The sequence below is a fragment of the Lolium perenne genome, chromosome 2 (genome assembly GCF_019359855.2).
Source record: "Lolium perenne isolate Kyuss_39 chromosome 2, Kyuss_2.0, whole genome shotgun sequence".
NCBI classification, from domain to species: domain Eukaryota; kingdom Viridiplantae; phylum Streptophyta; class Magnoliopsida; order Poales; family Poaceae; genus Lolium; species Lolium perenne.
Genome location: NC_067245.2, coordinates 277,779,948 through 277,804,854, shown reverse-complemented (window position 1 = coordinate 277,804,854; position 24,907 = coordinate 277,779,948). Strand labels below are relative to the sequence as shown.

The 24,907-nt window shown below is 43.3% G+C and overlaps 2 protein-coding genes across 2 annotated transcripts; both read left to right on the top strand.

Annotated features, from left to right (window-relative positions):
• Window positions 1-973: 973 nt before the first annotated feature.
• On the top strand, window positions 974-7,058 carry LOC127336473 (helicase SEN1). The gene is made up of 7 exons (XM_051363290.2): window positions 974-1,350; window positions 2,302-2,859; window positions 3,140-4,252; window positions 4,365-4,692; window positions 5,366-5,612; window positions 5,695-5,908; window positions 6,494-7,058. The coding sequence occupies exons 1-7, from the start codon at window positions 1,189-1,191 to the stop codon at window positions 6,662-6,664; spliced, it is 2,793 nt and encodes a 930-aa protein (XP_051219250.1). The 5' UTR covers window positions 974-1,188; the 3' UTR covers window positions 6,665-7,058.
• Window positions 7,059-10,204: 3,146 nt separating this feature from the next.
• Window positions 10,205-16,919, top strand: LOC127336472 (uncharacterized). The gene is made up of 7 exons (XM_051363288.2): window positions 10,205-10,644; window positions 12,698-13,267; window positions 13,519-14,919; window positions 14,998-15,325; window positions 15,802-16,057; window positions 16,325-16,541; window positions 16,631-16,919. Exons 1-7 carry the CDS (start codon window positions 10,444-10,446, stop codon window positions 16,652-16,654), a joined length of 2,997 nt encoding a protein of 998 aa, XP_051219248.1. The 5' UTR covers window positions 10,205-10,443; the 3' UTR covers window positions 16,655-16,919.
• Window positions 16,920-24,907: the final 7,988 nt, after the last annotated feature.

The following is a 24,907-nucleotide window of genomic DNA, read 5'->3' as shown; positions in this document are numbered from 1 at the left end:
TGTTCTACACAACTTTCATGTTCGGAGTTTTTCGTTTTGACGTTGCTAGATGACTGTTTCTTCGTTTCTCTAATACACTGTATGGAGTTGTAGATCTATTTGTATATAAATGACAAAACCAAAAACTTTGAACATAGAAATTGTGTGAAATGGTGTGGGCAAATTACACATTGAAAGAAAATTTTAAATGGTCGACTGAGTCCCACGAATATGACAAAATTCGTCCAAATAAGCCCCAAAGGGAACACGAAATCGAAATCGTGCTTTAAGCAGTCGACGAAACTCCAAATTGATCGTGGAATGGATTCCTAACATCGTATACACTTTATCTCGAATCGAACCATGATTATGTAAATTAGAGTGGATTAAGATGAACTAGCTTGCTAAAACATAATGTATTTAAAGTCATGCTATGTAGTGGCAACCAATCCCCATGCCTTTTTTTTTCTACCCGGAGGGGTTGTTGACATTCAAACTAGATGCAGAACATGATTTTGTACTTGGTCCGGTCCATAATTAATCTACGGAGAAGATCTCCATATATGCAAAAAAAAAAATGCCATATACGTACCAAACAGCCTTTATACAAGTTGAAAAGCGCGCAAGATATAGATCTTTCTAAATGTCTCTTTTTTCAACAATTTCGAGCAAAGTTGGTTCCGGTTCCTCTCTTATAAATATTACTCTTTCCGTTTCAAATCAGTTAACCCAGCATTGTTTTTCAAAAAATGAGAGATCTCGGTTAAAGCTGCGACTACTAATTAGAGCAGAGTTACCTAAAAAAAACTAATTAGAGCAGCTGTGATTTATCAGTTGGCCTTGATCACAGGCCAGAGGGTTTAACGCTTTAAACCGCCGCGGATGAATTACTCCCGTAAAAGATTCCCAAACGGATACAGCGAACCGTAGTCTTTGATGGCCATGGCCACCCGTGACTCCATAGTACAGCAGGTAGCAGCGAGGCTTCCGAAGGAAGGAAGGGTTTCTTCCCTTCACATTTGATTTTCACTTTCCCCTCTCCTTTCCGCTTTCCTTCAATTTTTCTCCCCTCTCTCCTTCTCCGGTTTCCCGGGCCTTCCTCTTTCGTCTCACCACCAACGCTACAAGCCTCGCTAGTCCGCCGCCGCCGCCGTCTCCTTGGCGCCCCGCACAAGCAAGGTCGATCCCGCGGCGTGGCGCATTGGCGGCATGATCAGGCGGAGGAGGGGCGGTCGTGGCCGTGGGCCGAGGAGGAACGCCGAGGACGAACGGCCGGGGAAGAACGCCGACGATGACTGGCCGAGCCTCGTCGACATGGTGCTGTCTTGGAGCCTCGAGGATGTCATGGACGAGGACGTCTTCAAGAACAAGGTTGGATTCTAGTGCTGCTCCTTTTGGTTTCCTCGATCTGTTCTCTCCGTCTTGGTTGTGCCGTGCTCCCGTAGGTTAATTTAGGTCAATCTGGCTCATAATGTATCTTGTTCTGTACGAGGTGATGTGCTGAACATCAACTATTTTAATCATCCCGCTTTTTTTCCCGTGTAGCTACTTCGATAGTTCTGCAAATAATTTAGTCTGGTTGTTCTGGGGCCTGGGCTTGGAGATGTTTCATCTACAAATTGTAGTGAGGAGCTGGTCAGAACATGGTACTGCTCGCTGAAGTTTTGGTATTTAAGCCAAAATTGAACTAAATACCTAAACTTTACTGAGAAGTGCGTACCATGTTCTGGACTCGGAGGTCTTTCATCTCCAAATTCTAGTAAGGGGCTGGTCAGAACATGGCACTTCTCCGTAAAGTTTTAGTATCTAAGCCAAATTTGAAGTAAATACCTAAACTTTACCAACAAATACTCTTCTTCCAAACAGGCCCCAAGGGGTTTGGCGCTAAGCACGAATTCTGGAAGAAGTTGGGAACCAATTTTGGGTCTTTATACTCTGCCTGTTGCCTGAAGAACATATATATATACTTCCTTTGGAACTCCTAAGAGCATATGTTGATAGTGTGGCTGGGTGTTTATTGTCTAGGAGAGCTCTTTCACCATTTTGATTTGAGTATGTAAGCTTGTTACATTTTATCTAAAACCTGATGGATGCATTAAATACAAAGTATTACAAACATGCTGAATTTCATATTCCAATCCACTATCATCATTGACAAAAAAGGCAAATCATTGCTGTAGCAAATGGCTGCAATGAAATGTCCATAACTGACTGCTTATCTTTTGTTATTCTCAATACCAGCAGTTTCTCAGTAATTGATGTGTTTTTATATATCCATGAATTTCTATCATCATCTTCTAACCATGTGGATTCAAATTGCAGCTGAAAAGGATACCCTCCGTATTTAATAATATCAAGGGCTATTTAGGATCCTACACATCTCCATTGTTGGAGGAGCTGCGAGCTGAGATGTTGTCCAGCTTGGAATCCATCTCCACCTTGTCTTTTGTCAAAGTATCATGGATAGAGCAAAAGAAATACAGTGAATCTTATGACATTGCTTTTGAGGCCGATTCTCAGAATACGGAGTCTCGTAACAAACCCGAAAGTAATCGTCGAAGTGTTGGCGATATCATTATCCTGTCTGATGTGAAGCCAGAGAATATATCTGATATTGCTCAGAATGGGAGCCCGTACTGCATTGCCTTCATTACTGATGGAGGGGATGAAGATGATGACTCGCCTCCTGCCATGTATGTGATAAAAGCTTCAGGCCAAATTGATGCTGCAGATGAGATCAGTCAAGATGGGAAAAGGAGACCACTTTTTGCTGCTCATTTACTGAATATCGTAACCTACATCCGCATATGGCGCTGCCTTGACTACACAACACTCAGGAGAAACCAAAACCTCATACAGGAGATGGTACATTATCCACGGGTATGTATGCTCGTATGCTCTGAATGATACTAATACAATAATGATATGATCTTGTTTCTCAGATGAAAACATGAAATGTTAGATATCGAAGAAGAGAAACTAATATTCAAGTTATCATCCACGTTTCCATTTTCTTGAAGATTGCATATGAAAAATTTCTGTTTATTTCATATGAAATGATCCAGCTATGTTCACATCATAATCAGAACTATTATCATAGGCTTTTGTGCAGCTGCAAAAAAACTATTTATCGGATTAGTTCCTTTTCTGATGTTCCCAGGTTGCAAATATTCCCCCAAAGCACGCAAATGATTTTGCTTCAGTTGACAGCATGGAAATATGGAGTGAATTGTCTACAATGGATCTTAACAACTCTCAGAATGACGCCATCCTGAACTGTATTTCAGCAATGCTCTGCAGCACCAGCAGCAGTTTTAGCCTTATCTGGGGACCTCCTGGCACAGGAAAGACCAAAACAATCAGTGTACTCTTGTGGTTAATGAGAAAAACGAAACATGGTATACTTACATGTGCACCAACAAACCTTGCTGTTAAGCAAATTGCTTCTCGTTTCTTAAGGTTGAGCAAAGAGAATTCTGTGGATACAAGGTGCTTAGGAGATGTTCTGTTGTTTGGCAATAAACAACGCATGTGTGTCGATGATGATCTGAAAGAGATATACTTACATGACCGCGTAAGGAAGCTTCTTGTTTGCTTTGCGCCATTGACTGGATGGAGAGCTTGCATGTCTTCCCTATACGGTTTTCTTGAGAATGGTTACTCCCAGTACCTTCAAAGTTTTGCAGACCAAAGGGAAGATGAGAACATTTCCTTTTTGGGTTACACCAGGAAAAGATTTACTGCTATGTATCCTGAGCTTCGAAGATGTTTCAAACAGTTACTGTTTCATGTTCCAAAATCTTGTATTTTGGAAGTGAACTATAACAACATCATTTCACTTCTTAAACTGCTTGAAGATTTCAATACGCTCCAGAGAAAAATTACCAGGGATGAAATGAAGAATGTTTTCATGTATACTGATGCTCCCAGGAAATCCAGCATGGCAAAGTTTTCCAAAGCAGTGATAACTCTTGGCAATACCAGAATTAAATGCCTTGAGCTGCTAAATATGCTATTAACTTCCTTGAAACTTCCTATAACATCCTCCAAACGCACCATCCGGGAATTCTGTATGGACAATGCCAGCATAATTTTCTGCACTGTTTCTAGCTCTTCCAAAGTAGCAAGCAATAATAAACTAGAATTGCTCGTTGTTGATGAGGCTGCCCAGTTGAAAGAATGTGAAACATTAATTCCTTTGCGTTTGCCTGCTCTGAAACACGCTATCCTTATTGGTGATGAGTACCAACTACCAGCAACGGTCAAAAGTAAGGTTAGTTCTTGGTGTTATATTCTTGTACCAGCTATATAACTCTGGCAAGCATAAGTTCCCCATTTGTTTAGTTACATTTGTGTCCTCTCATCTGATTTTGTGATACCTGTAGGTTTGTGAGGATGCATTATTTGGGAGAAGCCTCTTTGCGAGGTTGAGTTCACTGGGACATGAAAAGCATCTGCTTAATGTGCAATACAGAATGCACCCATCCATTAGCATTTTTCCAAACACCAGATTTTATGGAGGGAAACTCTTAGATGCTCCTAGTGTCATGCAAAAAGAGCACCACAAGAAGTATCTTCCAGGTTCTATGTTTGGTCCTTACTCTTTCTTCAATATTGAAGATGGTTGGGAGGATGTCGATGAACTTAGTCATAGCAGGAAGAACATGGTTGAAGTTATCGTTATCCAGGAAATATTGCAAAATCTCCAAAAAGGTACGTGTTATATCATCATACAATTTAGTTACCTGTGAAATTCTGTTTTTTTTTTTGGTTTTGTTTTGGCTACCTTATGCTGTTATAAGAGTATTGGATTTATTTCTTAAAACCATTTATTTGTAATTTTCCCTGGACTTTAATTGATGATTGAACTATCTATATGGAAGGATGATCATAAAACATCAGTGTTAAATTAATCGCTCCTAAGCGCACGCTTAAGCGCTTCTAAGCGCTGAGCGGAGGCAAAGGGCCTAGTGCTTAAGTGTGCGCTTAGATTTTAATCCTAAAGAAAAGGAAAAATCGGAGGTGAAAAACTAGCTCAGCGCTTAGCGCTTAGTAGAACATTGTAAAACATGTCTTTCCAGTTAATAAAGTCCAATTTGTTTGATGGTATGATATTATGTTTAAGGTTCTTACATTTTAGTTCAAAAAAAGCACACATCAGTAACAATGTCTCTGTTTCTGAAACTTTGAAGCAATGTCCTTTTATTTACTCCAGAAAAAAAATAGTGATAGTGTGACACCCAGTGTGGCCCTTCGCTTTAATAGGATATGATAATGCTCATTGTCAAAACAGCATATACTCAGACTCGTAGTGATTTTCTATTCTTTTGCTCATTATAGCATGGATATTAGGGTGAATGCTAACTGTAAATATTTCACTGTGTAGCTTGTTCTAAGACCACGAAGGTCACAGTTGGTGTCATATGCCCGTACACAGCTCAAGTTCTAGCAGTCCAAGAAAACTTGAGGAAAATGAAGTTTGGCTCCTTATTAGTAAAAGTTAATTCTGTTGATGGCTTTCAAGGCGGAGAGGAAGACATCATCATTTTATCAACTGTCAGGTCCAATTCTGATGGGGTGGTAGGGTTTCTTTCAAATCGACAACGTACAAATGTATCTTTGACAAGAGCGAGGTATCTTATGTTACTGTGTTCCTTATGTGATCTATCTTCCGCTTACCCTCTCGGTGGTTTACTTATTCTACTTTGATTGCAGACATTGCCTTTGGATTTTGGGAAACGCGGCAACCTTATCCAGAAGTGGTTCTATCTGGGAAAATCTAGTTCGCAATGCAAAGGAACGACAGTGTTTCTTCAATGCAAAAAGCGATGGGGCTATTTCTCGTGCAATCGCTAAGTATGGAAGTGAGCCCAATTCAGCTAAAGACAGAAGGGATACACCTTTCAAAGTTATAGATAACATGGTCCAGGTATTGATTTCACTGGACCCTTTTCTCTACTGCCTACGAGCTATCTAGAATTACTTTGCGTAATTTCTCATGCGATTTGCCATGTGATGCATTTGTGAATGTGCTATTTATTTTTGAAAAATGATTCGCATGTTGCTAATTAGATTATCCGTAACTTGTTATGGACTTCTCTTCTGTCAAACTGTCAATGGCCCTACAGTTTGTAGGTATGAGTATGAAGTTACATATAGTATCTGCCCTGGACATATATTATATTATATAGAGTGCTAGGGAACTATAAAACTTAGCTTTTCAGAAGTAAGCTTTTTCACTAGTCGGAAATCCATTTTTCAGACTGCTCAAACTTGAAAATGCAAACAAGAGAGAACACAGGCTGTAAAAAAATGCCCGAGTTACTAGTCCAAACTGTGCTACTACTGCTACGGTAGCAGCCTGGTGTTTTGCATGCAACAGTTGTTATGGATCACATGCTACTGCGGTTGTAGCTGTGACAAACTCCCATCAATGAAGTGCATGAAGTAACTAGGAAATTTGAAATTGTTGGCTGAACCTCCTGAAGCTCATAATTTTTTGGTGTCCATTTAGGTCCAGGCACCATCTCGGAAGGCGCGGAAACGTCGAAACCGTTCTTTGAAATGTGCACCATCTGGGAGTCAACCAAGTGGTATCACTTCCGGTTCTGATCTGCATCGCCGAAAGGACAAAAGGGTTGTTGAAGACATCACTGCCCCCTTCAGCAATCTCAGACTCCGTTGAAGGTTCTTCACTCTTGAGAGCCAAGCTTTTTTTTGAGTTCAGATCATGATCTATTTCTGAATGCCTACGTCTGCAAAACTGATGGCAGAATAGCTTCTGTAGAAGCTCATTTGCCAAACCCTGCTGTGTTGGAAATGGCCCATAAGAATTCTGTTTCGCTCAATTCTGCAACTCTGTGTTGAGTGAATGTTAGCCCTAGTTTGGGAGTGCTGTTCAGTTTGGATGTGCTAACCTGTAGCCAAAATGTTTTTAAACATGAAGTTGTCGGTTGTGCTCTACACGACTGCACCTGACACCACAATCGTAGTTTTATGGTGCCTCGGATATTTGAAGCACTGCCAATTACTATTTCATAATCTTGCTTTGTTGGACGAAGAAGAAATTGATCGGCAACTATGGTTTGAGGAAATTGCACAAACAAGTAACTCTTGGAGTCATTGTTGCATAAATCAGTGACTCAATTTTTGTTGCACAAATCAGTGACTCTAGCTGTAATTATTTGTAAGGAGATGTAATGATCTGTTTACACCGTTTAACGTATTAGAGAGGACATTACACGGCCATTGTTGCACAAATCAGTGACTTGAATTTTTTGCTGCACAAATCAATAACTTTAGGGGTAATTATTTGCAAGGAGATGTAATGATACAATATCACAATAGGGTGCGTTTTGGTAGTCGGGGCCAGTTTTGGGGCTGAGTGGGTAGGCTCGAAACCATGTTCCACGTTCTAGACGGGTCACGAGTCAACTTTGGCATGTTGTTTTGGTAGGTTGGCCTGCATCAGTTGGTACCCAATGCTCAGTTTGGTTGCCTACAGAAACATGTCATCTGTGTTTGGCTATATCAGTTGGTATCCAATGTCCAGTTTGTTTGTTTGGTTACCTGCACAAAACCTGTCATCTATGTTTAGTCACAAATCATGTGTTTGGTTGTCATTTTGGACACACACATCTAGTGTCTCCTCACCACATTTAAATATGGTGACCTAACCATCACACATGCATAACACGATCAGAGCAAGCATATAACCATCATACACATCATATGATCATTTCACATATTGCTTAGTGCTATCCTCAGAGTACTAAGGCACACTTAGTTCATCCTAATCACTATCATACTTACAACAAGAACACAGACCCCTCTGACACAAAACAATTATTCAACAGGTTCGTGATGCCAACAATACAACACTACATCACAAAAGCAACTAAACATGCAAATAACATGGATGTCTGCCTCTAATGGCTATGTTCATAGAGAGGATCTTCCCAGTGGCCTGGCGGGGCTTCTCGCATTCCCATATGTTGACAACGGAGATGCCATACCTGTACAACTTGACGTCGAAGCCACCGTCCATGAGGGTGAAGATGACCGTGTCGTTGACGACCATCTTGGATTTCCGGGCGAACTCATTCCAACCTTTGATGAAGGCTGCCCTCTCACCCCTATAGTACAATTACACATTGTTCTGCCCGCCATTATTGAGCTTGTACTTTGTGATCAGCAACTGCTCCATGGTGGGCGGCACGCTCAACGCCAGAATGTCAGTGTTGGAGAGCTGCACGAAGAATGCTTGGAGCTTTTGCCGGGGACCGTGGCCTAGGTTTGCAGAACGGCATGGATAAGCCTTTGACGCGTAGATGGTGCGGTACGCATCCATCATTGCAACATTGTTGTCCCGGAGCTGCAGCATGGACGTAATGTCTTCATGGAACACTCTCGGCTCCTTAGGGTACTCCCGTAGGTACTCCCAGTTCTGCAAAGAATCACGCAATAACAATGGCTTGTCAATGGCCGATGCGATAATCACCATGGCTTGTCAATGGCAAGCTTGTCATTGACATGCATCAATGCCATGCTCGCCATTGACATGCTTCCGTGACACACTTTTGCCTTTCACGGCCGACGAAGATTACATCAACGAAATTGTACCCTAAATCGAACGACACTTACCGAAATTGCGAAGAACTAGCATCGAATCTGAAAAACCCATACTGAATTCGGAAAAAGGGGAGTAGGAAAATTACTATGGGATGGAGGAAAAGTGGACCCGAGGGAAATGGAGGCCGCGTTGCTGCTCCAGCCGCTGCTCGAGGATGTCCCGCACCCCACACGGGAGGAGGCAACGGTTGAGCTGCCAACTGCAGCGCCACGGTCGCCGCTGAAGAAGGTGCACGTGTTGGGGGTTGACCCGCCCGTGGCGTAGCGTGCCACGTGAGGCCTTGTTTACTTCCCTCGTATTTTTCTTCTCAATGGGTATGGGGATGGGAGAGGATTTGGTGTTCACCCATCCCCTCAAATACCCTTCCCCAAAAATACACTAGTATGATTGAGAGTTTTTGATTTAGGCAAAAAATGTGGGGATGGGAAGGGATGGAAGGGGATATCTCGGGATTATTTGGTTCAAAATCAGAGAAGTAAACAGACTAGTGGGGATTTTCCGGGATACGAAATAATCCTCTCCCATCCCCATAAATACCTTAGAAGTAAACAATGCCTGAATGTGACGAATCTCGGCGGCATATCCATCTCACGCCTGGAGATGCAGCACCAGCCGCTATGGCGGCCGCTCCGGTCGTCGCAACCCCTGGGGGGGGGGGGGGGGGTTCTGCCCCCATCAAGGGATCCGATGGTCGAATACCGACAGCGGCAAAGGCCGCCACCGCCGCGGTCCTCGTCTCCATCGGCTACGCTGAGATGGGGGACGACGATTTACCACTAAGAAATTGCATTGTATTTTAAGCTACGGAAGAAAAACAAATTTGTGGTTGTGTATATGGGCAAATATTTGTCAGAAATTTGTCTTTTTGTATAGCTCAAAATACAATATATTTTTCTCCAAAATTTCTACCGTAGCTTTAGAATGTTTATATGTATGAAAATTCAGTATTTAATTTCAACTTTTTTACAATAAAGAACATGATTTTCAAAAATCATGAACACTAGTGCTCATGTCTAAAGGAACTTTTGAGTGCCCCAAAAAAATCTGGTGCGGCCACCCGTTCCCTTCGATCCCTAGCGGTGGCAGCCCGCACCCAGGCCCGATAGCGCCCATGCGACCACCCGGAGGCGAATATGTTGAGTAGAGTTCGTTGCAACGAATTAGTGTACTACTACTACCTTGTACAACACAAAATTTAAATCTTCATTACGTTTTGAGTTCTTTGTACCTATGGATGTTTATCAATAGATCAGTGGACCTTTTTTCAAAAAAAAAGTCACTGTGCAATTTCCTCCTATGTTTTGCATATCATCATATTTTAAGTACTCCTTTAGCAATATATTCTGGTGTTTTAACTTTTTCGGTTGTACGGGTGTGGTGTGGAGATTTTGAGTATGTGATGGCTTGGTTATCATCATAGTTTCTCTCTCACGTAGAAAAATAGAAGCGTCCCATCTCTCTTGTCACAATGTCACTGGCAAACATGTACTACCAGGGTTGGCACACTGGCACAGGATCGTGCAAATCTTGCGTTTGCAAGCCCGTGCGCAATGAAACGTCGCAGCTAGCATCCCGCCATATCCGGGGGAATCTTGCGTTCGATTCGCTACTTTTGGAGGTGAGGCGGATGCACGCCCATCGGGAAGGGACACAGCTCGCACGGAGTCGGGCACGCTCGCAGCCCGCATTTACTTCATCTCGGGAACTCCAACAGCTCAACGCAACTTAAACACGCTCAACAGGCAGCGCCAACGATGCATGCGCCGCTGGTTCTCCTCTTCCTCGTAGCTTAGCAACGGTCCGAGCTAGGGGAGGAGAGCGGCAGCTGCGCCATGAGTGACGGCGATGCAGCAGGGGCCAAGAGGGAGGCCGAGGAGGCGGCGAAGAGGAAGAGGGAGTCCGTGCTCAGCTACTGGGGTGCCGTGGTGAAGGATGACCGGAAGCTCTGCAAGTTCGATCTCGGCTCCCTGGAGAGAAAAATGTTCTCTTGGTCCGTCCAGGATATCTTCAACAGGGACCTCCTCAGGCAGCAGGTAACGTACAGCTCGTGTCTCCTGAGTTCGATCTCGTCTTGTTTGCTTCATTGCTTGTACTAGCATTCATCCAACTACTCCGTCACTACGATTCCACGCATGTTTCGTTCATTAGGGCTTGATCGATCTTATAAAACCTCAAATGGATGCAGTGAAAAAAAAACCTGAACTTTTTTTTTTTTTTTTTTTTTGAAACGCGGGCAAAAGCTTTGCCCATTCATTAATTAAGAGAGGAGTTTACAAGAATGGTAAAAGGTCTCTAGATATTACAAGTTCTACTCTCGCGGCATCAAAACACCCAAACCTTTCGCACCCGCTATGACCCAAAGGGTCGCTTCTTTCTTGATCCTCTCAAAAACGACTTGCGTAGGTGAGCTTTTGTTCTTGAAGATTCTATCATTTCGCTCATTCCAAATCTCCCAAATGATGAGCATAGCGAGAGAAGCCATACCCTTGCGATTTTGCCCGGATGATATCATGATCCACCACTCCGGGAAGGCAAGATTTGCCCAATTATTAACATGGGAAACCGGGGTGTCAAAGGTTTCTTTGGCCATATCCCAAAGACGCAAAGTGAAGCGGCAATGAATAAGAAGGTGGTCGACGGATTCCGTGCATTGATCACAAAGAGGGCAAGTCCCATAGTTAGGCCACCCCCTTTTTTCCAAGCGATCGGCGGTCCACACTCTATTTTGGAAGACAAGCCAAGTGAAGAACTTGATCTTAGGCGGCGCCCACATTTTCCACATGGAGTTGTATAGGGGTGAGAAGGTGGATCCCAAAAATTGCAACTCATAGGCGGACTTGGAAGAGTAGTGGCCACTTTCGGTGAGCTTCCAAGTAATGTCATCCTCGAGGTCCTCATTAAGGTGGAAGTTTTGTATGAGACCCCAAAGCTCCACAAATTGCGATAGGTGTTCCAAGGAGAAATCGTCCCCGCCTGACTTGTACATAGCTCCACCTCTGCAGATAAAGCTTGTATAGCTAAGTATATTATTATGGAATTCTCCTGCAGAAAAAAAAACTCACTTATTGAAGCTTAATACTATGGAATTCTCCTGCAGATAAAAGCTTGTATAGCTAAGTATGTAGCTGTTTTATGTTTTTTTTTCTGTACAAAATTGCATTACAGCTGATTTTTTAGAGCCAGCCTAATACTATGGTAAAAGAGTCTGGTTATACAAAATTGCATTATAGTTGGATGGTGAATAAGATTCTCTGAAAAAAGCATTATGGAATTTATCTTTTCGGAAGGGAATATAGTTTATTTCTATCCCAACATAATATACTACTGTACTAATTGGTTTTCTAGGGGATTTGTTTCTAGCGATTTAGAGCAGAATGTTGTAGTTGATTAAAATACTATTTTATATAAAAGCCCTATGAAGGCACCAGAATCTCTGGGCTACAGCCTACAGGCCAGGTCGGCCCAAGTTGTGGGTAATGCCGCTCTCTAGCCGCTCGTCGAGGCCCATTCATCGCTCTCCCATCTGTTTTGTGTTCCGTTGCCCAGGGAGATGGTGTGAGTCGAGCTCCTCCAATGGAGACCGCTCTGCAACCCTGCCCGCCCAGGGGTGACCCTCCGCCTGTGGACCGCTCTCGTCGCTCACCTAGTCGAAATATATTTGGTTCGCCTTTGCCCGGTAGCCTACTTTCTACTCAGCCGTGCCTTATGGATGATAACCGGAGCTTGCATGCTAGGTGTTTGTTGTTCTGCCAAGCCGAAAAGCGGTCCCTTTGAATAAAAACATCTTTCAAACCGAATCATACTTTTTTTATATAAAATCTCCATGGTAGTACTGTAACTTGTACATTATCAAATATATACATTTATGCACTTTGTTTTCTCATTTCAACATGCTTGGTTTTTTTGTCTGTTCTAATATTAGTCCAGTGCTGAATCCTGATTTATTAATCTATATGGGTTTTATTATATTGCGCTTATTGCATTGCATTCCAGTATTCTATTGCGTTGTTCTTCTCACACTGGTCATAGTCTGCTCAAATTTTATTTGAAATGAGAACTGATGAAGTAGTGTGGAAATTCATGCAGGTCAAGAGCATACCGGATACCTTCACGTCATTACACACTTATCTGGACTCGTTCAAATGTCCTCTGATTGAAGAAGTACATGCTGATCTCTTCTCATCATTGGACGGTTATGCTCAGGCAAACTATATACAGATAGTCTGGATGGAGAAGCTTGATGATGAGAAATCAATATTCTGTTTTGAGGTTTCTAAGCCATCAAAGGATCAGAAGTCCAGAGAGACATATGATCCCAAAGAGGGGGACATAATAGTTGTGTCCTTGCAGAAACCGCGTCATGTGTCTGATTTGAAACAAAATAAGGCATCGTATGTTTTAGGTTTAGTTCTAAAATGTGAAGACAAAGAAGATGGAGATTTCCCACCCAATTGCTGTATTGTTCGGTTTTCATCTTCTATTCCTGTTGAAGTAGATTCAGAAACAAAAAAACCTATGGAGCCATCATTTGTTGTGTTCCTCATAAATATGAAGACCTTCACCCGTATATGGGACTGCCTTCATATGGAAATAGGTGATCCGAACAGAAGGACTAGTACTGGTATCATCAATCTAGCTTGGCAGTACAAGCCAAAGGTATGCCAGTTGTTTACATGCATAAATGATTATATGTACTTTTAAATACTTTACTACTATTTCTGATAGCAACCTTTAGATGTATGATACAGGACGTAGGCTGTCTCCCATTATGCTTTGGCAACTTGTAGATCTCCATGCAAGATTTTCTCTGCACCAACATTACTTCTGCTTTCCAGCACATTGAATATGTCAGTAATATTTATATATTACTCTAGTTAACTGATTTACTTGCTCATTTTGCCTTGAAGGTAGTGGAAAGCTCTTCGTGCTCCCAGATATCTCAATGTTTTGCTCGTAGATCAATTGATGGTCTTGGCATCGAGAAGTTCAACTTAAATGATTCACAGCTGAATGCAGTAGCAGACTGTGCCTCAGAAATGGAGAACTACTCACCTTCCATAAAACTCATTTGGGGCCCCCCTGGGACAGGTAAAACAAAAACCATCAGCACTATCCTGTGGGCAATGCTCATCAAGGGCTTAAGGACACTTACCTGTGCACCAACCAATACTGCCGTAATGGAAGTTGCATCTCGAATTGTGAGGCTTGTTGGAGAGTCTTCAGATGGCAGCGTCTGCTTTCTGAATGACATTGTCCTGTTTGGAAACAAAGATAGGATGAAGATAGATGATAGTGATGATCTTTCCATGGTATTCCTTGACTCACGTGCAGAGCGTTTGTTATCATGTTACGTCCCAAACACTGGTTGGAGGCATTGCTTATGTGCCCTGATAGATCTTCTAGAGAATCCTGTGACCAAGTACAAGCTGCACATAGGGTATATTCTTGAGGAAATGAAATATAGGGACAAACTCCTGCGCGACGATCGTCTTGTCGCACTTCTCTCTGTGTTCCACAAGTCCAATGATCATCTTCTTGCACTTCATTCAGTGTTCCGCAAGCCAATCCACAACACGCCTGAAGACAAGGAAGAAAAGTGCCACAAGGAAGGACGGTATGACTCTGAAGCTATGAAGAAAGCATTCAGAGTACTACCATTCAAGGATTATTTTAAAGGTAGTTACAAGAAACTTTTGGAGAATTTGTGCAATTGCATTGAGATACTGTACAGTGATCATCCAAGAAGTTCAGAAACAGGACAGAGCTTTCAGTGTATGCTGGAAGTGCTTGAATTGAGTGAAATTCTCCATACTTCGATAAATTGTTATGCGGATAGTGATGATATTTGGCCAGATGAAGTTCTTGAGGGAAATATAAAAGAGGACTGTAACCCTGTTTCCTGGCCTCAGCAGGTAGCATTTCTGCGGACTAACACATGCAAGAAATCTAAGTTCAAGCTGGCCAGATCCCTGTGTGTGCAAGAACTACGATATCTTCGTAAAAACTTGGAGCTTCCAGATTGTTACAGCACGAGGTCAATTCAACTGTATTTGTTACAGCGAGCGAAATGCATTCTCTGTACAGTTTCTAGTTCTTTCAGGTTGTATAATGTGCCCATGGACAATTCTATTTCTGAATGCGGATTGGTCACGAAGCCTGAAAATTTAAATCCTCTGGAGTTGCTGATTGTCGACGAGGCTGCACAGCTCAAAGAGTGTGAGACCTTAATTCCCTTACAGCTGCCTGGTATAAGGCAGGCTGTTTTCATTGGAGATGAATATCAGTTACCTGCTCTGGTGAAAAGCAAAGTAAGCTTTATGTATTGACTATTCTTGTTGCTCAATTCTTTTGCAAGAAATATATTGATATTTAATGTGATTCTGTAGATATCTGACAATGCTAAGTTCGGGCGAAGTGTCTTCGAGAGGTTAAGTATGCTGGGCTATGGTAAGCACCTTCTCAATGTGCAATACAGGATGCATCCAAAAATAAGCAGGTTTCCAGTTGTTACATTTTACGATGGGAAGATATCTGATGGTCCAAATGTGACCACTAAAAGCTACGAAAAGAACTTTTTAGCAAGCGAAGTGTTTGGGTCGTACTCATTCATAAATGTAGAGGGAGGACATGAAACAACTGAGAAGCACGGCCGTAGCCTGAAAAACACAATTGAAGCTGCTGCAGTTTCGCGGATAGTGCAGAGGTTGTTCAAAGGTAATCATCAAGATTAATTCTTTAGTTGAACTACTCAATTTTTGTAATAGAAAACAGAAGAGGTTGGAGTACATTACCTGAGGAAATAAGCATGATATTTATGGGATCAATGTGTTGAGAATACAAAAGAAAAGTTAGTTTTCAGTAGTAAATGGTGAAGAGAGGGGCAAGACCGCAAGAGAAATGTGTGCCCAAGAGAGAAAATGTCAGCTAAATTTCTCTTACGTTGATCAATGTGTCAGGAATACGAAAGATAAGTTAGTTTTCAGTAGTAAATGGTGAAGAGAGGGGCAAGAGAAATGTGTGCTCAAGAGAGAAAATGTCAGCTAAACTTGGATGCTAGTGCATATGCCAAATATTTTGAGGGGAAGTAAAAATAAGTTTGCTGTTCCCTAATGTACAAATAATCTGAACCACTAGATCCTTGACCTTGGCTCAGTGCATGAAATATTTCTTCTCTTTTTATCTTATTGCAGAGTCAGTCTCTACAGGAATCAAGATCTCTGTTGGTGTTGTGTCCCCATATAATGCTCAAGTTAGAGCAATAAATGAAAAACTTGGGAAATCCTACAATATGCATGATGGTTTCTCTGTGAAAGTGAAATCTGTGGATGGTTTCCAAGGTGCAGAGGAAGATATCATTATCATATCAACAGTGAGGAGCAACAAGGCTGGTTCTGTTGGATTTCTTACAAACATGCAGAGGACCAATGTAGCTTTGACAAGGGCTAAGTAAGTTTCCTTATTGCTCAGGGTACATGCAAAGGCGAGAAAAAAAAATGCAAATACCTTAATGCTGGTGTCCTAAACTCCTAATTAACTTTTGATAGTTAGTTTTTTTATAACGGGTTGTTAACTATGAAGTTGTAACTATGAGAAATGTATTTTAGAATATGAATCCAACGGTATCACTTTTATTTCACAAACAATATTCTGTAGGACTGTTGCGTCTTTAGAAAATCATCAGAAGGTCTTACTTATCTTTTTGGGTGTTGCCAGACACTGTTTATGGATAGTAGGAAATGGGACAACTTTGTCGAATAGCAAGTCTGTTTGGCAGAAGATAGTGAAAGATGCACAAGATCGAGGATGCTATTTTGATGCCTGTGAAGACAAAGATCTGTCGAATGCTGTAAACAACGCTGTCATTGAGCTTGACGATGCCGAGAATTTAGTGAAGATGGACTCGCTGCATATTAGCAGGCCAAGGTTTCAGGTATTGTCAAGCGCCTTCTCAAAACCGCTGTCACATGGTCACATCATCCTAGCAAGTGTGAACTAATGCTGTTTGTGTTTTATATGCAGAACTCAAGGCCTAAATATCGTTAGTGAGATTCAGTAGTGCCAGCAGACCCCTAATCGTACGCGTTGTTGGCATGATGTTCTCGTTGTGGGGCTTACTTTGCTGAAGAGGCTTCGTCTGTGTTAGTATGGCTCCGCTGAGTGTAGTGAGATGCCTACATTTTGTTGAGCCTAAGCTTGAGGCATCCTTATTGCTCAAGCTCAGTTGTGTTAGTTTTCCATTATTCCACCAAGACTGATCGACACAGACCATCCATCTTATTTTGCAATGCTGTTTTCTGAGATCGTGTTCTGTTTTAAACTTGTCATGATGCTAGATTGTGGTTGTGGCGAGAAATGACCTCAGTTGTTCATTACATACATGCAATTCATTATTCTGAGGTAAGATAGATATATGGCGGGTCGCGGAGGTCGAAGTACATACGGGTGGTGTGATTAGGCAAAACTGGCTCAGAATTGCTTCAACTGTAGAAGCTTATTTGCCAAACCCTGCTGTGTTGTAGGAAATGGCCCATAAGAATTTTATTTCGGCTCACATGATTCTGCAGTTCCGAGTTGAGTCATCAATGTTATCCCTAGAGGGAGTGCACTTCAGTTAGGATTTCCAAACTGTAGCATACACACGATGTGTCATGTACGATTCACTTACGACGCGTCAGCTCCATCATCGAGGCAGCAGGTCATGCAGTCCGACGCCCTCAGATTTTGCATAGTACCTGAGTCGGACGCAGTTGGATCGTCTAAATGCTCTTGAACATGGATGCTACTGCTGCTACGAGTGCTGATTTCTGCAGTTTGAAGTTTGCGGATGTGTTCTGCACCTGACACCATAGTCTCAGTTTTATGGGTTCTACACTTGTGCTGATACTTGAAAATGGCATAATGTACTGCTGTGCTAGTACTATTTCAGCCGGGCTATGATTTGTAGATCATCCTGTTAACAATACATTCGGGTTTACTTTTTTTTTAGATAAAAGGCACTCAAGTGCCCAACTTTGAATTAACAAAGCCATCAACAGCGAGAAGCCGAGCCGGCAGACTCGGGTCTATGAGGAGGGTGGAATGCCAGCCAGCGGTGAGGCATGGTGCTCGGCTGCTGGCTCGGCGCACCCAGGCGATGATGTTGTGCAGAGCACGCAGTTGGGAAACCCCAAGAGGAAGGTATTATGAGCACAACAACAAGTTTTCCATCAGTAAGAAATCAAGATTTAATCGACTAGTGGGAGAAAGAAATCACTTCTGAAGGTGTTGTTGGCTGACTTTGGCAGGACGCACTACCAGTGTCAGAAACAACGTGGAACCTGCACACACCACAACCAAAATACTTTGCCCCAACTTACAGTGAGGTTGTCAATCTCACTGGTTTTGCTGAAAACAAAGGATTAGACGTATAGTGTGGAAAAAGATATTTGTTTGCAGTGAAATAAAGAGAACAATACTTTGCAGTAGATGGTTTTATCAGTGTAAAAGAAAGGAGCGGGGCCCACAGTTCACTAGACGTGTCTCTCCATAAAGATAAATAACATGCTGGGAAAACAAATTAGAGCTGGGCAGAGCATCTACTAGCAACGGGGAGAATGCAAAATCACAAATAACATATAAACAAGTCTATAATCAACTCAATAGTAGTATTCAATATTCATCGGATCCCAGCAAACACAATATGTAGCATTATGTAACGGCCCCGGGTAGCACCCCTATTAGATTTGTTTGTTATTTTCCTTTTTATGCATCATCATGCATCATATCATCTATGCTTTTAATAAATAAAATTATTTTGACAAACCCAAACTATTTCGGTTTCCCTCTCATATGGGTCTTATAATAAACCATCCCCCTTGTCCTTTCTTTTAAAATAAAACTCTAATCTATAAAGGTATCAAACAAACAAAATTATTTTCAATGTTTTCAGATTTCAAAATAAAGTGGTGTTGTTTTGGTTTGGTTTCAATTTGATTTGCAAAACAATTTTAAAATAAAAAGAGAAAAGGAAAACCCTAGGTACCTCCTTGGACCTCTCTCCCCGGCGGCCCATCTCTTCCATCCTTTCTCTTTCTCTCTGGCCAGCCCAGCTCCTTCCTCCCTGTAGCCCATCTCCCTCCTCTGGCCCAAGTCCAGCACGACCCCCTTTCTTTCCGAAACGGTACGACCTCCCTTGTCGTCTTCCACCTCACGCGAGGAGCGTGAGCTCCCGTGGTCCTCACCACCGCGCCCACGCAAACCACCGCGCCACCATCTCCCCTCCCCCTTTTATTCCGCATCTGAGGCACTCCCAGAAACCCTAGCCTCCCTCTTCCCCCCTCTCACGCCACCGCCATCTCCCCCTTCTCATTTTTTTTCTCTATTCTGTGAACCACCGTGAGCTCCTCGCCGGCGCCCCGCCATTCTGGTCCACCCCTCGCCAAGCCGTTGGACCCTGGAGATCCGCCTCGTCGAGCTCTACGTCCTGGTGCGAGGAATCGCTCTGGGAGCCCTCCAATCGAGCACACCTCGCTGTTCCCTTCTCCGAAGTTCGGCGGCAATTTCTCCAATTTCGGCGAGCTCCTTTATCCTCCGGCACCGGCGTCCGCATGTCGAGCACGCTGGTGAGCTCGCGCACCTCCCAGACATCCTCTCTCCCTTCGTTGCTTCCTGTTTCTCCTCCTCACCGTTGTGACCGACGCCGCAGCCCGCAGATGTCCGTCACCGGTGAGCTTCCGGCGACTCCCTGGTGACGGCGCCACCTCCTCCACGTCCGCGCCGACGAGGCGTACCTCCTGCAACCACGCCGGCTTCCCGGGATGGCATGCGTCGCAAGCGCGCGTCCATGCCGTGCCGCAGGTGGTCACCGCCACACCGTGTCGAACACCTCATGGGCGTGCACGCATGGTTCGCCAGCATGGCGGCCACGTTGTCGCCTGGGCCCCTCCCGTTAGCCGCCCAGGCTAGGTTCCGCCCGGTGAGAAAAACATCTCAGATCCAGATCCCGTCGATTTTGCATCTAGCCCCCTGCAAGATCTGTACCCTGAACCCACGGTCCCTGCACTTTCTGAAGAAGTCCCTGTGTTTTCCTGGAGCTCAACCCGCGGTGCCGCTGCCCAGTCAGCACCCCTGGCCCGCCAGTCAGCCTCTGTGGCTAGCTTCCTCTCGGTGAGAAAAGCCCAAGCCCCCTTTCATGTTTTACTGAAAATTACAGAAAATGTGTATATCTCGTATAAATCATATCTTTTAAACCGTAATTCGAAATAAAAAGTGTTATATATGAAAATTGATCAGAAAAATATGAGGAACATGAATATGACATCCATACATCTGTTAGCATCTCGCATCATGATGCGACGTGATAGTTTTGCATGTTCACCTAACATATATGCGGAGTATTTCGGACACCGACTAGATTTTCCCCGCCCCGTTTAATATTGAAGTGCCATGATATGCCATGTTAATCAACACTTAATTTTGCCGATAGATGTGCAACTCCAACCTTAATTTGCTTGTCCGGAGTTCCGACTCCGATTAATATGATAATTTGCATTGCACCATATATGCCATGTCATGCATATTGTAATATCCCAGGTTTAGAGGCTACAAAATGAGAGAACACCAAAGTGTGCATTGCTTTCATGCATAGAAAATCCGGGAAATTTTCACGCTTTCAAATAAAACTTACCACAGTAACTGAAGTTTCACTTGACTTTCTGGAATTGAAGTAGATCATCAAGTCAAGCGCTATAAACTTCACTGTGATCTTTGCTAAAACCTTATTTTGGGTAGACATAATTTGATCCATAGGTTGGATCAAAAGGAACTAGAACTATTACACAACACTTAAAAGTTAGCAACTACCTTTGTGTGTAATTTAATTCACTTATAAATAAGGTAAACCACAGGGTCTAAATTGCATACTAGCCACACATTCTTATTTGAATCATAACTTATTAAATACATGGAATATCATAAAACTAAATCCATTTACATTACGAATTATAGTCCAAATTATTTGAATAAAACTAACTATGAGTATTTTGAAACTCATATGATCATGCCTTGGTGAAATCAAACCCAACTATCCAAAATTGAGGAATAACCTTCAACCTTGACCTTTTGACCAATACTATAATATAAATCCAATCAAATATGATATAGTGACTCATCAACAATAATAAAACCATCCACAAGATATTTAGTAACAAATTCCACTTGGCTATCTAAAAATAAATCATATGAGAGGATAATCTCTATGCCACATGGGATGAAAATATCTACATGACTTGCTCTCCAAGCTATGCCACCTCATGCTCAAAGGATTGCTATGGATGAGGGCATGACAACCAAGCACCTTACTCATCAAACCAACACAGGAGTCACCACCTATGTGTCATGATACTAGAGCTTGCCCAAGCCTATAAATACAACCACACCCTTCAACCATTTGGTCATCTTGTAGCATGATACAAGGAAACACACACACATAGAGCCACTCCATACATTAGCTAGGATCAAGATGAAGAAGCTAGGAGGTGGAGGCATACCACAAGATGCAGGTTTATCAGATTTCATGAAGAACAAGCTACAGAAGATACCAAGGTAGAATTCCTAGGAAAACCATATATTTAGAGGATCATATCATCATCTCTTAAGTAGGACCTTAGGATATTACAATACATTGAGAAGTGAGAGAAGTTATAATACTAATCATAGCCATGCCCATACAAGAATATGTTGGCGTCCGAAACCCACCGGCGAGTAGCGACGGGCAACACGTAGAGCCGGGAGGCTCCCAGAACTGCGGCTGGCCCTGGTCCCTCGAGCGACGGCCCGCAAAGCTCCGGCACGCACGTCCGATGCCGGGTGCAGTGAGCGTGCCACCTGACCTATACCTGGTCAGGAAGGTGATGGATTGCTTCGCTTAGTTTCCTGCATGGCATACACGTAAACATTAAATACGAGCCTCGATCGGCTCTCAGGTTGTCCTGTGAATCGGCTCAAGGAACCGATCCACCCATGATTCGTATGAGGTCTACGATCACATGGTGGTCCTGCTTGATCAATATAAAGCTAAAACGACCTACGACGATTTAGGGTTTTCACCACATAATCGGAACATCCTACACGTGATTGAGCCTGGCAGCCACGCAAGATGATAATAAGCCAGCCCTAGATAAGGCCTAAAAACCAACATGGAGTTGATTCCCGGAACATCTTATCTAGGGCTAGCAAACTACACCCTACGTGCTACTGGATCCTTCAACCCGTTTGCAAGGCCTAACTATGTAGATATTAAACTAATCCTTGAAGAACAAGGAGCAATCGTAACGGATCGGATCTACTAAACAATGACTAAGCAAGGTGCCACCCTTGCGCCTCAGATCGGCACAAGGGTGGCTAGATGTCTAGGGATAGCATGGATAAAAGCATGTATAAAAGTAAAACAATGCTAACCCTAACACATCTACGATAACTACGTTGCTCGCCATCAACAAGGCTTCAACACGAGCAACACATGAACAACGAATAAACGTATACTGCCTAGATCGCAAGATGCGATCTAGGCAGCATGATGCTTACCCGGAAGAAACCCTCGAAACAAGGGGTTGGCGATGCGCCTAGATTGATTTGTTGTGAACGTGATTGTTGTCTTTCTCAATAACCCTAGATACATATTTATAGTCCGTAGACTTTCTAACGTGGGAATAATCCCAACCGTGTACGAGCCAAATTCTACCTAACCGACACGTATCCTACTATATTTACAGATACACGGGCAAACTAGCCCAAACTTCGTGTACAAGGCCGATTCATGTATATCTTCCGTGCATATTCTCCAAGCCCATCTTTAATCACGGCCCACCTCTGATCCGGTTAAATTCTGGTGATAACAAATGCCCCCTGGTTTTGCAAATGATAATTCCAAAACCACTCTGCCTTTTCTTCGTTGGGTCACGTCGTGGCAGGGTAAAACCGCCGCAGTATCCTTCATCATGATGCCTTGCCTTCTCAACTTCTCCGCGTGATTTGACAGTTGTTTTTTCTTTTCTTTTGGCACCACTTCCTCGGAAACTGCTGTGGCATTAAATCCACTATACCCCCTTTTAACCGCGCCGAACAGTTCGCCTCTTCATCCCCTTGCTCTGTTCTAGCCATCGGCACCCAAAAATTCCCCTTCTCCTGTAGCAATGTCGTCCTCTTCCTCCTCCTCCACCTCGTCGGATCTTTCTTCCCAATCCTTCTCTACCTCGTCCTCGTCCTCCCGCGAGCCCACACCAGAGTATGTTCTGACGGCGGCGCACAACCATCGCGCCCCCGAAGAATGGGACCAGGAGGAGCACAACTCCTCTGTCTGGTCTGAGGACGATAAGTCCCTGACCAGCGGAGATGAGGACCTCCAGTTCCTTGCCGATGGGGAACTGGAGGCGGAGAGCGAGGACGACTCGTTCTCCTGGGACGACTATACTTTCTCCGAGGAGGAGGAAGAAGAGGAGGACGACGACTCCCTCGAGAACTCCCGCCGGCGAAGCGCTTCCGCGCCGGGTCGGATGATGATGACGACGACGACGATGATGAAGAGGAGGAGGCTCCCATAGAGGGCTATGGGAGCAGCGACGAGGAGCCCGCCGGCAGCAGCGCCGACGAGAGCTCCGATGGCGACGATGAGGGCAGCGATGGCCCGTAGAGCAGCACCTACTAGTTTAGGTCTAGTAGTAGTAGCAGATTGGTCAATAGACCTTTCTTTTGTTCTTCCTCCCTTGAGCAATCGGCTCTTTCTTTGTAAGAAATCCCCTTTATTAATGAAGAAAATATCCCTCCATTGATTTTGCCTTCTTGTTAAATTTGCCGATTGCCAGAGTAAGTCAAACGCGCACAGAGCCGATGGCAGGACATCGGCCTTCACCATGAAACGCCATTAAGGCAAATCAGCTGCTTATTTACACAGTCATCTGCCACCTTCGTTTGAGAGAATAAAATTAGCTCCCCAAACTGCCCTTCACAGGTCCAATATGTGTCCATGTCAACTTCTCAAGCGCATAGATTCAATTCCTCAGCAAATCCAACGAGAGAATCATCTCAAATGCCATGGACTCTGGCGTGAAACTGATCTGTTAACCTGCTCAACTGAACTTGTTCCTCTAGAGTTGATGACTATGCATCGGCTTTTTATTATTCTAAAGTCGATGTCCGAGCATCGGCTGTACTAGTATCCATGTTTCTAAAGTCGATGTCTGTGCATCGGCTGTGATTTGCATATAATTTTTTTTTACTGGCCGATTTTATACATCGGCCCCCATGTTTCACTGTCCATCGTCCCACATGCTTGGGAAATATTTCTTGAGGTGTTGACCATTGACGGCTACTGGGAATTTAACACCGTGCCAATTAGGAGACCATTTGCCATATGCTTTATCCTTAGTTCCTAATGGTAACACGGCTCCCCATACTAGATCACCAACCTGAAACTCCTTTGGTCTCACCTTCTTATTGTATGCGCGAGCTACCCTGGCTTTGTTCTCTTTAATCTTCTCCAAGGACCAAAGTCTAAGTTCCGTTGCATCCTCAATAGTATCACTCATCAGGGCTGCATATTCTTCAGCTGTTAGATCATTCTGAAACGTGACACGTCTCGATCCAGCCGTAATTTCCCAAGGCAATACGGCTTCCTGCCCATAGACGAGCTGGTATGGCGAAGTTTTTATAGCTCCATGGCATGACATGCGATAGGCCCACAAAGCTTCTGACAATGTTTCATGCCAAACCCTAGGGTTCTCGTCAATTTTCCTCTTAATCAGCTTGATCAGGCTCTGATTGGACGCTTCAGCTTGTCCGTTGGCTTGAGCATAGTATGGAGATGATCGGATCAGCTTAATTCCCATGTCATCGCAGAACTTTCTGAATTCTTTAGAAATAAAGACCGAACCTCCATCGGTCATGATGGTTTGGGGGATCCCGAATCTATGAATGACGTGTTCTTTCACAAATTTGATAACATCTTCTGATTTTACCTTCTTCATAGGGATGGTGTAACACCCCAAATTTCAATGAAAAAGAAAGTTAGAGAATTCCAGAAAAAAACAAATTTTCAAACCAACAAAAACTTTTCTTTTGCATATAGTACCATGCATAGGACTTGTGCATTTGAGTGATATGCCATGATGATTGTTATTACTTGTATTTGTTATGCTCTAAAACCCTAGAGTGATCATGTGAAGATCACCAACCAAATAAATCAAAGTGGAAGAAATTCCCATAATTGAAAAACCCTAAAAACCCTCACATATGCCCTATGGCATTTTTATAAATTTTGAC